The sequence below is a fragment of the Carcharodon carcharias genome, chromosome 6 (genome assembly GCF_017639515.1).
Source record: "Carcharodon carcharias isolate sCarCar2 chromosome 6, sCarCar2.pri, whole genome shotgun sequence".
NCBI classification, from domain to species: Eukaryota; Metazoa; Chordata; class Chondrichthyes; order Lamniformes; family Lamnidae; genus Carcharodon; species Carcharodon carcharias.
The window spans coordinates 46,008,668-46,023,491 of record NC_054472.1 but is presented as its reverse complement, the minus strand read 5'-3'; the positions used below and the strand labels follow the sequence as shown (position 1 = coordinate 46,023,491).

General features: G+C 47.0%; 1 protein-coding gene across 1 annotated transcript in view; it reads left to right on the top strand.

The window, feature by feature from the left end:
• itga9 (integrin, alpha 9) overlaps positions 1-14,824 on the top strand; it is a 570,745-nt gene that overhangs the window by 434,835 nt on the left and 121,086 nt on the right. The window contains exons 21-22 of the mRNA XM_041190128.1: positions 1,912-2,001; positions 3,831-3,939. Of these exons, the coding sequence (XP_041046062.1) occupies positions 1,912-2,001; positions 3,831-3,939 (199 nt within the window). The remainder of the gene's footprint in view (positions 1-1,911; positions 2,002-3,830; positions 3,940-14,824) is intronic.

Below are 14,824 nucleotides of genomic sequence, written 5' to 3'. Positions count from 1 at the left end.
GTGGGGGGGGTTTGGGAATAAAGGGGATTGTAGGGTTCTCTGGGATACAGGGGGAGGACTGCAAATGAACGCTGGAAGACACCATTACATGTTATTAAGTGAAGGTGAATATATTTTCAGATTATAAAGTGACAAAATGTGTTCACCCGTGCAACCACTTGTGATCAGATATTCTTAACTTTCCTTGACCTACCATTTCTTATAAATGCTGCCCTGACATCAGCAGCAGGGATGGGATCATCCTATGCAATGGTTGGCCCTGTTGCCTCTGATGACCTTACTGTTCATCCTTTGGAGAACTGAGGCCTTGGGAGCCCTGGCATGCTTTGGCTGTCCTCCTGTGGGTCAGCTGCTCCCTCTGCGGTGACTGAAAAAGAGGTTGAGGGGGTCACAGGCAAAGGGGACTTGGAGAGGCAGGAGAGCCTCAGAGATTCTTGAGTGGATGACCCAGGGGTGTCCAGCTGTTGCTCCTCCTCCCTTCGGGTGCCCGAGGGCCCCGGCCTGACTCCTTGAAAGGAAGGAACACCTGGAGGGATGTTGAAGTATCCTGTTTCCCCCTTGAGTTGCCACTGCAGGAACTCACCCATGGCTCCTGCGATGGAAGGCAGATCTGCACATATCTCCGTCTCCTGCTGGACCAGGGTCTCCATGGCGTCTGCCATCCTTCCCATGGAAACCTCCAAACACACATGTGGGAACCACTTCATCAGAGAGCAGGTGGACACAGTCCTCTGACGTGTGTGTCCTTCTGTTTAGGGCTTCCAAAGGCTCTGCATACTGTTCCTCTGCCTTCTGCTGACCCTCCATGATGAGTTGGAGGGCTAAATCCAGAGGCTCGTCTTCTGACTCGGACCTCACAGATGCCTCCTCCCCAGAAGCCCTCCAAGTGCCGGGGAGCTCGGCTGCACCGGCTGCAGATACATGTCGTGCAGTGACCGCTAGATTGTGAACCTGAGCCTGCTCTAGTTCTAGGTCCCACTGAGGTGTGTGTCTCTGCGCTGGTGGAGGGTGTGGGTAAGCGGTAAGTGCTGTGATGAGTATTCCAGGCGGCTTATTTCCAGCTCTTCAATGGAGATGAGGACCTGGATGGAGCTGAGGGACTGGCTGGCTGAGGGTGTCAGTTGCTTGGCAGAGCTCCCTGTGAACCAAAGTAGAAACAAGTAGTGCATGGCAGCAGAGTCATAAGCAGGAGGCAGAGCGCTTACATATATGGTGAGAGAGGGAAGATGTGGTGCAGGATCCTCGGGTGGGTGTTTACCACTGACTTCACCGTCGCCGCAGGCACGATTCATATCCTCACCAGTCAGCATGACTGCTCCTCAAAGTGATTGAGGGGCCTAATGTGGGCCACTCCACCCCCGGTCTGGGACTTCTCCCTGCTGTTGTGAGCAGGCTTCTGCATGAAAACAGATGGAAAGAGTGTGAGCAGGACACTCAGCACTGTACAGAATGTTTGTGTGGTGAGTGGGGATATGGACAGGATGAGGACACGGGTTCCAGAGAATATGAGCTTGATGGAGATGAGAGGGTGTATGTGAGAGTTAGTGGTGTTGTCCCTTGAGGTGTGAGATACCTGTGGATGTGTGATGGGTTTGTGAGTGTGTGAGTTGAGAGTAAAGAGGTGGTTGACTTACCCCGGTGGAGCGGATAAGATTGTTCATCCTCTTCCTGCACTGGATGGCTGTCCTCTGTGCTCCAGTGATGCTGATCACCGCTGCCACCGCCTCCCAGGCTGGATTGGTGAACCTCCTGCAGCCAGTGCGGGGGGGTAGAGGATTTTGCGGCCCGTGCATAAAACGTCTTTCTTCATGCCCGTTACCACACTTAGTGCAAATCTGGTACGATTCCACCCATTGTTTCTGAAAAGGCAGTTTGACTAATTCAGTTTTATGTTTTGTTTCTTTTCTGCAGTGGGAATGTGGAGCGGAATGAATCTCTATTTGACAACACACTCATTCTCACCATGCCTCTGAAACATGAAGTGGACACGACTATCACAGGGTAAATTTGACCAAAATACTGGCAGGATTTGAAGAGAACATTGCTGGAATATAATTTGCCACAAACATTAAGGGGTAGAAATTCAGGAGCACACATTTTTTTGATGTGTGGGAATGGGGTGGAGGTTTGAGGTTGAATCCTTGCACCTGAATAGTGAGGACTGAGGGGCCTGATATTGGGCCTAGGGCCTGTTTAGCATCAAGCTGGAGCAGTGTATCAGCCAGCCAGCAGAGAGAATCAAGATGAAGAGAATCACATTGCTGGGAGTGGGATGGTGGGGGAGAGGGGTGCAGTGGGAGCAGAAGCCAGGGGTGGGGGAAAGAAGGTTTGCTGAAGCTGGAGGCCACATTCAGGAGATCAGAGCTGGCAGGTGTAGCCACCGCACGACGATTTATTTTCCTCTCCTTCCAGCAGAAAGTGCATGTGCATTCTCTGTACGACATATTAAAGAGGAATGGAAGGAAAGAAGGTGCAGCTGAGGTTATTAGGTTATACAATTAGGTAAAGAGTAGAGGGGAATCTAATTATAATAGGTTAGACAGCAATAGGAACTGAAGGAGATCTGATACAATTGGGTTATGGAGTATCCTGAGAGGTGGGAGAATTAAATACTGGCTTTTAGATTAATAGGAATGGAGGGAAACCTGATCATACTACGGTACAGAGTGATAGGAGAGGGGAAAAGTGTTTGAGTTGAAGCATATTGAGAAAGGCAGGCCTCATGATAATACTCGATACAGGAGGAACTGGAAGGAGGTACTAAACTTTGCCTCAGTGTGTAGTTTCCAAAGGATGTTGCAGGCCTTCAGTATTGTCAGATGACTTCCTCTTTCCTCTGTAGAGGAACGTCCACTGCAGTGTCAAAGTTAAAGATTTACTACTAATGGGTTCACTGACTCCTGAGTCATTCCTCGAGTGCCAGTTTAGTAATTTGCAGCTTTGATCTTTTTGCAGCTTTCTGGAAAATAAACATGCTGTTGAGTAATTAACCATTTGGACACTGCAAGCCCTGTGCTGCTTTGAAAATATGTAACAAAGCCAGTTGTCTGTATATGGCTCCCACACTTAATGGACTGGTGGTAGGGCAGGACTTCCACTTGTCCCTTTGACCCCACAATAACCCTGACCTGTTTTCCTGGGCGGTGGTTCATTTTTCATGCATGACATAGAAAACGTTCTCTTGAAAATGAAAATTAGGTGTTTTTTATATAACGGGCTGATGATCCATCCTGCTAGTTAACTGTGCAGGTGCTGAAAACAAAAATGACCCTCCCTGTCTTTAGCATCCTATGCATCCCACCCTCTCTCTGCCCCACTATTAGTGGCTAAACCTAGCTCCCACTCTCTGGAACTCCCTCCCAAATCTTTAATCACCCCTTTGAAGCTTTCTCTGCTAGCTCAGTGTTTTGTTCCTCATACAACTACTGTGCAAAGTGCTTTGAAACATTTCGTACATTAAAGTTACTGCATAAAATGCAAGCTGTTGTTACACTTTAATTTGTTATATATAACATTTATATGTCAAATATACACACTCACTTTTACATTTGTTCTATATCAATGTATTGGATAAATGTAAAAATGATAGTTTGATGTTTTATATTTTGTTATTGATAAACTCAGTTAAAAAGTGCAAGTGCTGTTTTGTTCTGCAATCCCAAATATTGCCCCTGAGAGAGGTTCAAATTTAGTTCCTGCTGTTTTGAGACTGAAGACTAGCAGATGAAATGCTGAAACTTTGTTTATTCTTGATGTTCAGCACTGCCGGACCATGGTGCTGTGTCGTTTTTCTCTCCAAGCTGACAACTCTTCATTTCTTTTTAAAATAGGTCTATTTCCCCAGCTTCCTTTATTTATGGTGATTCAGTGGATGCATCAAAGTTTATTCAACTGGAAGACATGCCCTGCCTCTTTCAACCTTTCAACTTGACATTTCAGGTGACCTATCCATGCCAGTATTCAGTTTTTATATAGCTGCAATTTGTTTAAAGGAGTCTATCTCTCAGTTGTGTACTTATTCCATTGAAATACCCTTTCAGTCAGCTATAAAACCAGGCATAAAAACTCTGTGGGGTACACTGACCCTTACCCTTGAAATCAAAGTATTTGGTGCCATTTCGACAGGAATATGAAATAGTAAAATCTACTCTATATGGAACAATTCCATGATCTTGAACTTCTGATAGAGATTCTCACTGGGCATGGATTGTAGCCCTTCCTGTGACCCGTACTCCCAAACAGCATACCATTTGACAGCTCATTGCAATTTATTTCCCAGTATAGCCTTTGGTACCTTGTAACAGCTGCCGCAGAGCATCAGATGGTTACATGAATGAGTAGCTCTGAAATACAATTATCAAGAGGTCACAGGTTTGCTCTCTGGTCTATGCTTAGTTAGCCAAATGCAGCCAGACCAGCTGATTGTGGTAGTCAATGCGCACAGGAGGCCTACCAGCATCCAAACAGAGGAAGAGCCCAGGAACACAGACCCCTCCGGTACACCTCTGCTTTCACGAAGGGTCCACATCAAAAGTGCCAACATGCTTCTCGTCCATCCAGAGGCAAATGGCGCATTCCCAGCACCCAATGCTCGTGCCAGAATATAACCAAAAACAAAGGGAGGAAAAGAACAACGGATAGTGGTCATAAGTATCACATCTGCTAAAGGGTTATGAACAGGTTTTAAAACGCTGGTAGGAAGAGTTAGGCAATGTGCACTTTACTGAGGTTAAGTGTAAGCTATTTTGTTTTCTGGCCAGGATTTTTCAGTCAGTGTGCGGAGGCCCGACACACCGGCACATAAAATGATGCGTGATGACATCGGGCATGCGTCCCAACGTCATCGTGACATTTCATTTGGCAGGCGCGCGCTGGAGTCTCTGCGTGCCCGCCAATAATTGATAGACCTATTAAGGCCATTAACAAAGTAATTCATTTAACGTTTACGCTGCCCATCCAACCTTACAGTTGGCGGCAGGCAAAAAGGCCAAGCAGCCTTTACATTTTTAGGAAACCTCATCCACGAGTGGGATGAGGTTTAGTAAAGCTTTCATTACTTAAATAAAAAGCCTATATGAAAATTAAAAACATGTCCCATCTCATGTATCACCGTTTTTAATGTCTGTTAAAAAATTTTTTAAAACCGCTACAGACTTCCTGAGGCAGCTCTGTGTCTCAGGGAGATTGAAGTGCTCTTTCGCACACATGTGTGAAAGAGCACTGGCCCCGACTCTCCCCCCTCCCCCGATCCTCAGAGGTAGCGCTGCCGCTCGTGTATTCCACTGGGCGGGCCTTAATGGCGGTGCAGAGCCGACCTGGGAAAAATTCAGGCCAATGTTTCCATATGCAACTCTCAGAACATTGTCTACTTCTAGCAATTGCTAACATTTGAGGTTTTACTCCAGGAGATTGGATCACAGAATCAAATGTAGAGCTTGGTGTATCCGTTTTGGAGTGCTCCTGATTTATTGGATTGTGCCGGACTCTCTGATTGGACAAGTACCTTTGTATGACGCTGGGCTCCAAAGGGCTGTGCTTAGCAGCCCGCAATCATAAATTGTTTTCTAGATTTATAGAAGAGACCTGTGAACGATGCAAATCCATTGCTTTGAGGTGAGACTGGAAATGCTGGGTTTGCTTCCACTGGAGCAGAGGAGACTAAGGGCGGGATTTTCCGGTCCTGCCAGTGGCGGGTGGAAGAAAAATTTGGAGTGCAGTCAAAAGGTGTGAAAATAGCTTAAAATTTTTCACTCCCTACTTTCACGGTGGGCCAGGTAGCTCACCGCACCATGTTGGGAAACACATTTGCATGCATTTGAATATCATAAATAGTGATTAAAAACCCAGCACACCACAATCACACCACCCCTTCCAGATCAAATGATACACCGGTGTTAAAATAAACTGGCGTGAATCATGACCGGACATAAGTGATGTGCGCCTGGTGAGCTGCATTTCACTTGGAACCTCGAGGTTTGTGTGTGCAGCATTCACCAACCTCTCACTATGCTGTACTCATCACTGCTCTGATTCCATGCCAAGGCTGCTCAGGCAAGACCAGTGGGAAGGCAAGAGGGATGGGTGGTGCTGGAAGGCAAAGGCTTGACTGGGGTGGGTGGAAGGGGCACAGAGACACATGGCTAGGGTGGGTGGGGGGAGGTGTGGTGGGGGAGCTAGTTGGAGCCAGAAATTTTAGAATGTCTGTGCGATTGTGCATCAATTTAGAGGGCTGTGCTTGGCAAGCCTGTCCTGGGCTAAGTACAGGGAGGGAAGGGCTTGTGTCAGTCATGCCCAGCATGGTGTTCAGGGCGTGGTCATTCCCTCACACACTTCGGTTCTGGGAGTTTTCGGATGATACTGCAACGCAGATGGCACAGTCACAGTCAGGGGAGGCATCTGCAGCTTGTAGATAGGGAACAGGTTATACAGTGGCAGGCACTCGATGGTGCCATGGCGGGTTGGGGGGGTGGGGTGGTGGCAGTCTTGGTATGTCACTGTGCATAGGTCTTCAAAATGGTAAGGGGTCAGGTCAACATGGAGCATCAGGACATCAACATCAAACAGTTGGGGGGAGGATATCAACAACATTGACGATGGGATCCAGGATTAGAGGTGGAAGAAGGAGAGTGATCAGACAGAGGGAAACCTGCACATTATGCTCTTCCAGCACAATTGGGGGAACCTCAGTGGTGCTGGGGATTTGGAAGCTGGTCTCATAGTAAAACTTGAGCACCATCATATTGCAAGCCAACCAAGTGCTGCAGCACAAAAATAAGCTATGAAAAATATTGTCAGGGAAGGGGTCTGAGGGCTTGTGGGAGGAGTCGAAATCTGCATTTTTGGACTGGGTGAAGGGGCACCTTACTAATTTGCGCATTACCAAATGGAGATTACTGCATAGCTGGGACATACTAGGAACACTGTTGGACCCAGTGCCATGGTTTGTTGGGGCTAAAGGATCTGGATTGCACGATTCTTTCGGGGTGACCGAGTTGGCACCAAGACAGAGAAGATCAGTAGATCGTTCTTAGAAGAAACACATTCTGTTTATTTACAAAAGGAACTGAGCAGCTACACTTGTGTGCTTACAATGCAAAACTCTGTCTTTATACTCCTTTTGCAGGAACAATCACTGGCACACCCCACAATAAGATACCTTCCTGGCTGGTTATCTTGTATTTTCTCTGGAAATACGGTTTCATTTTGTCAGATTCCTGTTCTTGTGACCAACCATGAAGAAATTGTTCTCATACTTTGGATAAGACTGGGCCTCAACTTGTCCAATCTCTAATCTGCCTAGCATGTAGGAAGTTCAATAATAAAACAAATTCTTGAGGAATTGGAACATCCTCATCGTTTACTTGCATGGACAAACGACTAAGTACATCAAAGTTTACAATTTGACTTCCAGGTCTATGAATGAAAGTATACTCATCTGCCAAGATCAATGCCCACCTTTGTACTCTTGCTGAGACTATAGGTAGTATAACCTTGTCTTCGCTGAATAATTCCAGCAAGGGCTTCTGGTCCGTTTAAGACAGTAAAATGACGGCCATGTACATACTGGTGAAATTTCTTAACACCAAAGATGATTGACAGGCTTCCTTTTTCTATCTGTGAGTACCCCTTTTCTGCTGTATTGAGTGTCCTTGATACATATCCTATAGGCCGTTCTAATCCATCATTCATTCGATGGGAAAGCACTGCTCCCACTCCATAGGGAGATGCATCGCATGTCAATACCAACCCTTTCTTCGGTTCAAAATGTACCAGTAGGGTAGATGATTGCAACAACTGTTTCACTTTTGTAAAAGCTTCTTCCTGTGGTGCTTTCCAAGACCATCGTTAGTTTTTCTTGAGCAAGTAATACAGCGGTGTCAGTTCTGTCAACAAATTAGGCAAAAAACATCCAAAGTAACTGATCATCCCCAAGAATGATTTGAGTTTGGATTTATTCTTTGGTGCTGGTCCCTCTCTAATGGCTTTCACTTTTTCCTCAACTGGGTTTAGGCCTTGTGAATCTACCTTGTGACCTAGGTAGGTTACCTCTTTCAGGTATTTAGAAGTATGCTCACCTATCAACATAGTGGACCCACCTGTATCCACCTCCATTCTTATCGGCCTCTTATGCGCTCTCGTGGTTACATAGGCTCTGTTCTTCCTACCTTTAAACTATACAACGAATGAATATCTAAATCTATTACTTCAGGTTTTTCAACGCTGTAGATCTCATTGGATTTTTGCTTTTGTTTGAAAGTCTGCCTGATTCTATCTTTACAATGTCTCATGAGGTGTCTGTTTCGATGACAGAAAAAACATTCAATTTTTTTCAACTGTGATTCATTACAAGGTTGTCTGCTTCCACCTCTGTTACCATTACGCTATGTTTTCGCTGCTAAGTTATCTTTTTTATTTGTCTGCTAGCAGTGGCTGCTTCCCACTTCTGAACAAAGCCTTGTACTGTAGTGTTCTTTTTGGCTGAGGCTCCTTGCCCAACATGGAGGACAGCGCCATTTTGCATTTCTTGTATGGCTTCCGAGTTCCTGTCCCTTCCATTGCCAAAGCAATTTCCAATGCCTTCTGAAAATTCAAATTTGTTTCAGACACTAATCTCTTCTGAATGGCACTTTCATTTATACCACACATCAAACAATCTCTAAGCATATCATTGATAGATGTATCAAACTCGCAAAATTCTTTTAATTGTTTCAGACTTGCCACATAACAAGCAACCGTCTCTATCCCTTGAATTAAATTTGAACCATTGCGTCGTCACTGAGGGCTTTGGCTGGTAATGATTCTTTACAAGGCTCACTAAGTCATCAAAACTTTTCGAATCTGGGGCACCGGGTGCCAACAAATTTCAAATTAATCTATATCTCTTATTCCCACATGTGGATAAGCAGATCGGGCGTTTCTCCTCCCCCGCAATGCTGTTTGGCTGGAAGAAGAACATAATGAGACCAATTGTCCAAGGCTGGGTCAAAAGGTTCAATTCTTCCAAATTGTGGTCTCTGAGGGGATGGAAATTTTTCTTTACTTACAATTACTGTGTGAGGTACTCTTGATTTCCTTCGCTCTTTCTTGCTTTCTCTCACCCTTTCTTGTCTTTTTCTTGCTTTCTCTCGTCCTTTCATGTCTTTTTCTTGATTTTTACTCTAGTCGCCAGTTCGTTGGATGTTGTACCCTGGTTTGTTGGGACTTAAGGATCCAGGTTGCATGCTTGCTTTGGGGCAACTGAGTTGGTACCAAGATAGAGAAGATCAGTAGATTGTTCCTAGAAGAAACACATTCTATTTATTTCCAACAGCTACGCTTGTGTGCTTACAACTGAAAACTCAGCCTTTACACTTCAGACTCTAACTCAAGGCTACTGACTGCAGAGATAGCCTGTGCTACTCTGCTATTGGATACCAAGATCATGTGATCTTCCATTACAGCATTCGGCTTAAAGTTATATTACACATCAGATTACTACAAACACTCAAATACAAATTGAAGGATTTGGGCACTTTAACTCATGGTGCGCATTCTTGCAAGACTCCATTCCACCCTGGGTCCAGATTTTGATCGTGTCCCATTGGCGATTTGTCCTTCTCATTGGAACGTGCAACCCTCAGAAGGATCCAGCTGTAAAGGGACAATAGTCAAGCTACAAATGCCTAATGGCCCAACGATCGCCACACCTCTTAGCTGACAGGCCCAGGCTTCGCACGCCTCCCCGATTACAGGCCTTACATCAGTGCAAGGTTGGGCTCGAGCCTAATCCAAAGGAGTCAGTCCGTCAGAACCCTGACAAACACTGCTAGCGCCTGGCTGCACTCGTCCAGATCCAAACCCCTTTCTGAAAGCGCTGTTATGCCTCAGGCCTTTGCATAATCCATTGATGCTCAAGGCCGTGCTACAGCTGGAATGCCTGGAATGAGGGCTATCCAAGGGCTTCACTGTGATCCCCTAGCTTGCAACTGGAAGGTGATCATTGCAGGGTTATATACAATCATGCATCAGTTCAATGTTTCCACAGAAATGAGCAGGAGTGGAGAATGGATGCAGAAGGCAATGCTGCCTTTTTGCTGGCACACAAGCAACTGAGGAGGAAAAGAAGGGCCCATCACCATCAGGCAGGGCAAAGGGAAGAGCCTCGCCATGAGGAACATGGGCCAGCGGGGCCCCATGAAGACCCAGACACTGAAGCTGACAGACCTATTCCATGGAGGCATTTGGCACGACCAAGGGCGTACCAAAGACGCTTCTCATACCTACAGATCAGCAACAGACAGTGCCATAGAATCCTTCGCTTGTCAAAGACTGTGGTGAATTACATGTGCAACATTCTTTGGGAGGGGTGACTCTGCTAGGACTGGGAGGCCATTCATTGCCAGTGGCTCTAAGGATGACCACTACAGTGAACATTTTTGTGAGTAGCTTGTTCAGGGCTCCATGGGGACCTCTACGACATATCCGAAGCATCTACTCATAAATGCATCTGAGAGGTAACCGATGCCCTATTTAGCAAGACACACAATTACGTCCAGTTTGCCCTGGGTGAAGCCAGCCAGGCTGCCAGAGCAATGGGATTTGTAGCAATCTCAGGCTTCCCACAGGCGCAGGGTGCACACATGCGACTTTAAGAGCTCCCTTCACCAACCATAGTGACTCATCAATAGAAAAGGCCTCCACTCTCTCAATGTTCAGCTGATCTGTAACCACAGATTATGCAGGTCTATGCAAGATGCCCTGGGAGCTTGCACTACTTTTACATCTTCAGTCATTTGCAGGTGTCACAGATCTTCGAGGGCCCTCAGCCTGTCCAGGGTTGGATCATCGGTGATAAAGGTTACCCACAAAAGATGTGGCTAATATCGCCCATTAAACAGCCACAAAGCGCGTCGGAGGCAAGGTGCAATGTGGCTCATTCTGAGAAATGTTCCTTGATTGAGCAGACTGTTGGTATGTTGAAGATGCGTTTCAGATGTCTAGATGGGTCAGGTGGCACTCTTCAGTACTGTCCCCAAAGGGTCTCCATTATGGTTTGCTTTGCTCTACACAACCGGTGCTACAAAGGGGGATCATTTGTCAGATGGAGAGGTGGAGGAACTTCATGTCTCCTCTGATGAGGATGTCAAGAGGTCTGAGGTCAATGAGTATAAGGAAGCAGGGGCTCCAGAGGAGGAAGAGGCCATAATACGGGCCAGATGCAGCAGTCATGTCCGTGAGATGCTTGTAGCCACAAGGTTCCAGGACCACGATGACAACTAGCTCAGATGAGCCTCTCTCACTTGTGCCCTCCATGCCGCCTAGATATTAACACCTTCATTGCTATCCTCAGAATCTCAATGAAGGCCATCTCTCTCAGAATGAGTAGTTACAATCTTGTGTGATGATAGCATCATCCTTGGAATGCAGTCAGCCTCTGGAGTATGTAATGGGATCATAACGCCACCTGTGCACACTATGAGCAGAGGAGACATAATGCAGTCTCTTCAAGCAGCTCACTAACACTCCACTGTCTGTGCCAGACTTCAAGAGGCAGGAGCAGGACTGCCAACCTCAGTGCAATTGTGACAGTTTGCCTGGAGTGTTGCTAGGCACCAAGGAGGACAATTAGCATTCACTGGTTTTCGCTTTGATTTCTGAGGTCTAATCTGAATCCAGACTGCAGGATCGCTCCACAGGCAATCCCACATACAGGATTAGCTCTCAGGCCTTGTCATCATACTGAGTCCAAAGCATGAGATTGTTCTTTAAAACATGGCTGTAAGCCTGTGAGTCAGGTCACCTTTGTGTGCACTGGTGAGAGCTTCTGCAGCAGCATCATCTGATGACTGACAACCACTCATGACCGTGCCTTTGTCTGGAGTATCCCAACTTCCTGCGCAGCCTAACCTTTACATCTGTGGCCTGAGAGTGCAGGCACTGCATTTCAGCATTAATTAGTTAATTTTTCGATAAAAAAGAGCACACATCAGGTGTAGTGGAGCTTAGCTTGGATCCCATTTGAGGCCTCCCCATTTTCATTCCAGAAGTCTCAGATGCCCACTTGGAAGCCAGGTACACTGATGACATTCTCATGATCAGATAACCATGCTGATTGCCCACCGGAGAGCTGCCTCAGGGGTTTGGGCAAGCCACACTCTCCACACCTGCAGATCCAGAGCGACAGCCTCTCATATAATAATCCAGCATCAAGGGCCTTGACACACACACACCCCTATAGGGCCGATGTCTAGGGTAAGCCGGTGGCCTGCAGCGTTGTGTCTGCTTTTACAGCTAGACATCACCCCTATAGTGGTCCCCACTTGACCTTCTGCATAATGCAGAGCTATGGACCCAGCTAACACTTGACTCCTGAAATGCCTGCTAGAAGGCAACGATCATGCGAGAACAGAGGTGTGTGCGTCAAGGCCCCAGATGCTGGACTATTATATGGGAGGCTGCTGCTCTGGACCTCCATGCTAGCGTGGCTTGTCCACATCTCTCACTCTCTGAGGAGAAGGGGCTCCTGGAGGGGGATCGAGGTGCCCCATCCCAGTCTTGCCAAGCCACTGCTGGAATATCCTCATGGCTGAAGCAATGGTGTACTGGTCTTCACGCATATCAGACAGAAACTGCTGGACCAAAGTCTCCATGGTGGTTGCCACCCTTTTAATGGTGACTTCGATGTATTGGCATGTCGGGCCAAGACAACAGACTTAACGTGGCCAGACACCTCCATCCTCTGTTCTAATCTGGTTATGGTCTCTGACAACCATGGTTGTCAGACTTGGAGCTCCAATATCTCTATCAGGGCCAAGTCCAGAGGCTTGTCTTCAGACTCGGAATCAGTAGAAGCCAGGCCTCCAACAGTCCTCTGAGTGCCGGTGACATAGGATGTCCCTGCCTCTGCGTGTCCCTGCCTCTGCTTGCTGTGGACCAGAATCTGTGCTGTGCAACATGGTTATCTGATCATGAGAATGCCATCAGTGTACCTGGTTTCCATGTGGACATCTGTGACTCCTGGAATGAAAATGGGGAGGCCTCAAATGGGATCTGAGCTAAGCTCCACTACACCTGATGTGTGTTCTTTATTATCAAAGAATTAACTAATTAATGCTGAGTTGTGAGTATTTTCACTGATGGAGGGCGCAGGTGAATGCTGTGATGGGTCCTCGGAATCCTCAGCCGAGGTGGTCTGGGAGCTGGGACTGATTGGCTGGCTGGCAGTGTGTCTCCTTTTCTTGCTGGCGGCTGTAATAGAGAGAGGAGAACATTAGTGTTGGCTGGATAGTCACCTACGTTAAAGATCATTCACAGTTTTGCAGGTGGGCAAAGACTAGTGGATGGAGCCTCACGGGTTTGTTGGGGGATACCAGTCTCACCTTCAGTGCAGGCATGGTCCCATTCCCCCCCCAGCCAGCTCTGCCACCTACTGTTCAAAGCTTGCGAGTGGCCTGAGCTCCAGCATCCCTCCTTCGGTCTGGGATCTCTCCCTGTTGTTGGCAATCTTGTCCTGCATAAAGGCAAGATGGACAGACTGTGAGCAGGACAGATGCCAAAGCAGTTGATAAGCTGCCTCCCTGCTGGATGAGCTGAGTGTACCTATGTAAGGGCTGAAGACGTGACTTGTGCAGGATGTGACAATCGATGAAGGTGTCAAAGTTTGTGTGAAAGAATTAGTGGTAACGTTCCTTCTGCTGGTGGTGTATGAGATCCCTGTGGACTGTAACATTGCAAATACCTTATGGACTTTTGAGAGTGTGAGTTGAAATTGAGGAGAAGCTTGACTTACCCTGGTGGAGCAGATGAGAATTCATCCTCTTCCTGCACTGGATAGCAGTCCTCTTCTGAGGACCGCAGGTGCTAACTTGACTGCCGGCCTCCTCCCAAACCTTGGTAGTGAGGTTGGTAGACCTCCCGCTGCCGGGGGCAAGGGACCACCTTCCAGTCCTCGACTGCCTGGAGGAGTGCTGCTAGTGCCTTGTGGCTGAACTTGGGCACACAGTGTTTGTCTCTTCTTGTCCCGCATGTCCTAGGCTGCAGAGAGTGAATATGTGTGTGGGTGCTGTTTAAATATGACGCTCAGAATTATGAGCTGATGAGGTAATGGTGGGGTGGATGAATCCCATTCTGCACTGTCATGGGGTACAGCATGCAAACATAATGAACTAGAAAGTGGACACTCTTGCGCGGCAACTTGCCATGCGGTCTTTTCTGCCCACCATTCCATTTCCGGAATGGAAAATTCTGCCCTAAGAGAAGATTTAATGGAAAATATTAAAATTTTAAAGAGTTTTGAATAGGGTAATGCTGGCCCTGATTATAATTCCCTCTGCACTCCACCCCCCACCTCACCCCACCCCCACCCCATAAAAAAAGCATTCCAACTCAACTCTATACCTGCTCGGCTCCATTCACAGTTTTTATCTATTTCATTTGGAGGAGGCTGCCAGTCCACAGGGATCTCGCATGCTACCAGTAGAAAGGATGTCACCACTGATTCTTTCACACACACTTTGACATCTTTATCTATTGTCACATACTGCACAAGTCACGTCTTCAGCCCTTAACATAAGTATGCTCAGCACATGCAGCAGGATGGCTAAAGCTTATCATTTGCTTTGGCATCCGCCCTGCTCACAGTCTGGTGGAAATTGAGCCGGTGAGAGAGGGGAGTGTATGGAAGCTAAAATAAAGGTAACTCACCCTTTCGACCCAATTGCCTTCTTGTCGTGTCCCAGTGTTAACTTGCTCTTTTGAGATGGCAAGCATGTCACCCACAGGAAGACATGGAATCCTTCAATTACACAAATCAGCTCCATTGATACCATAGACCTGATCTGCTATT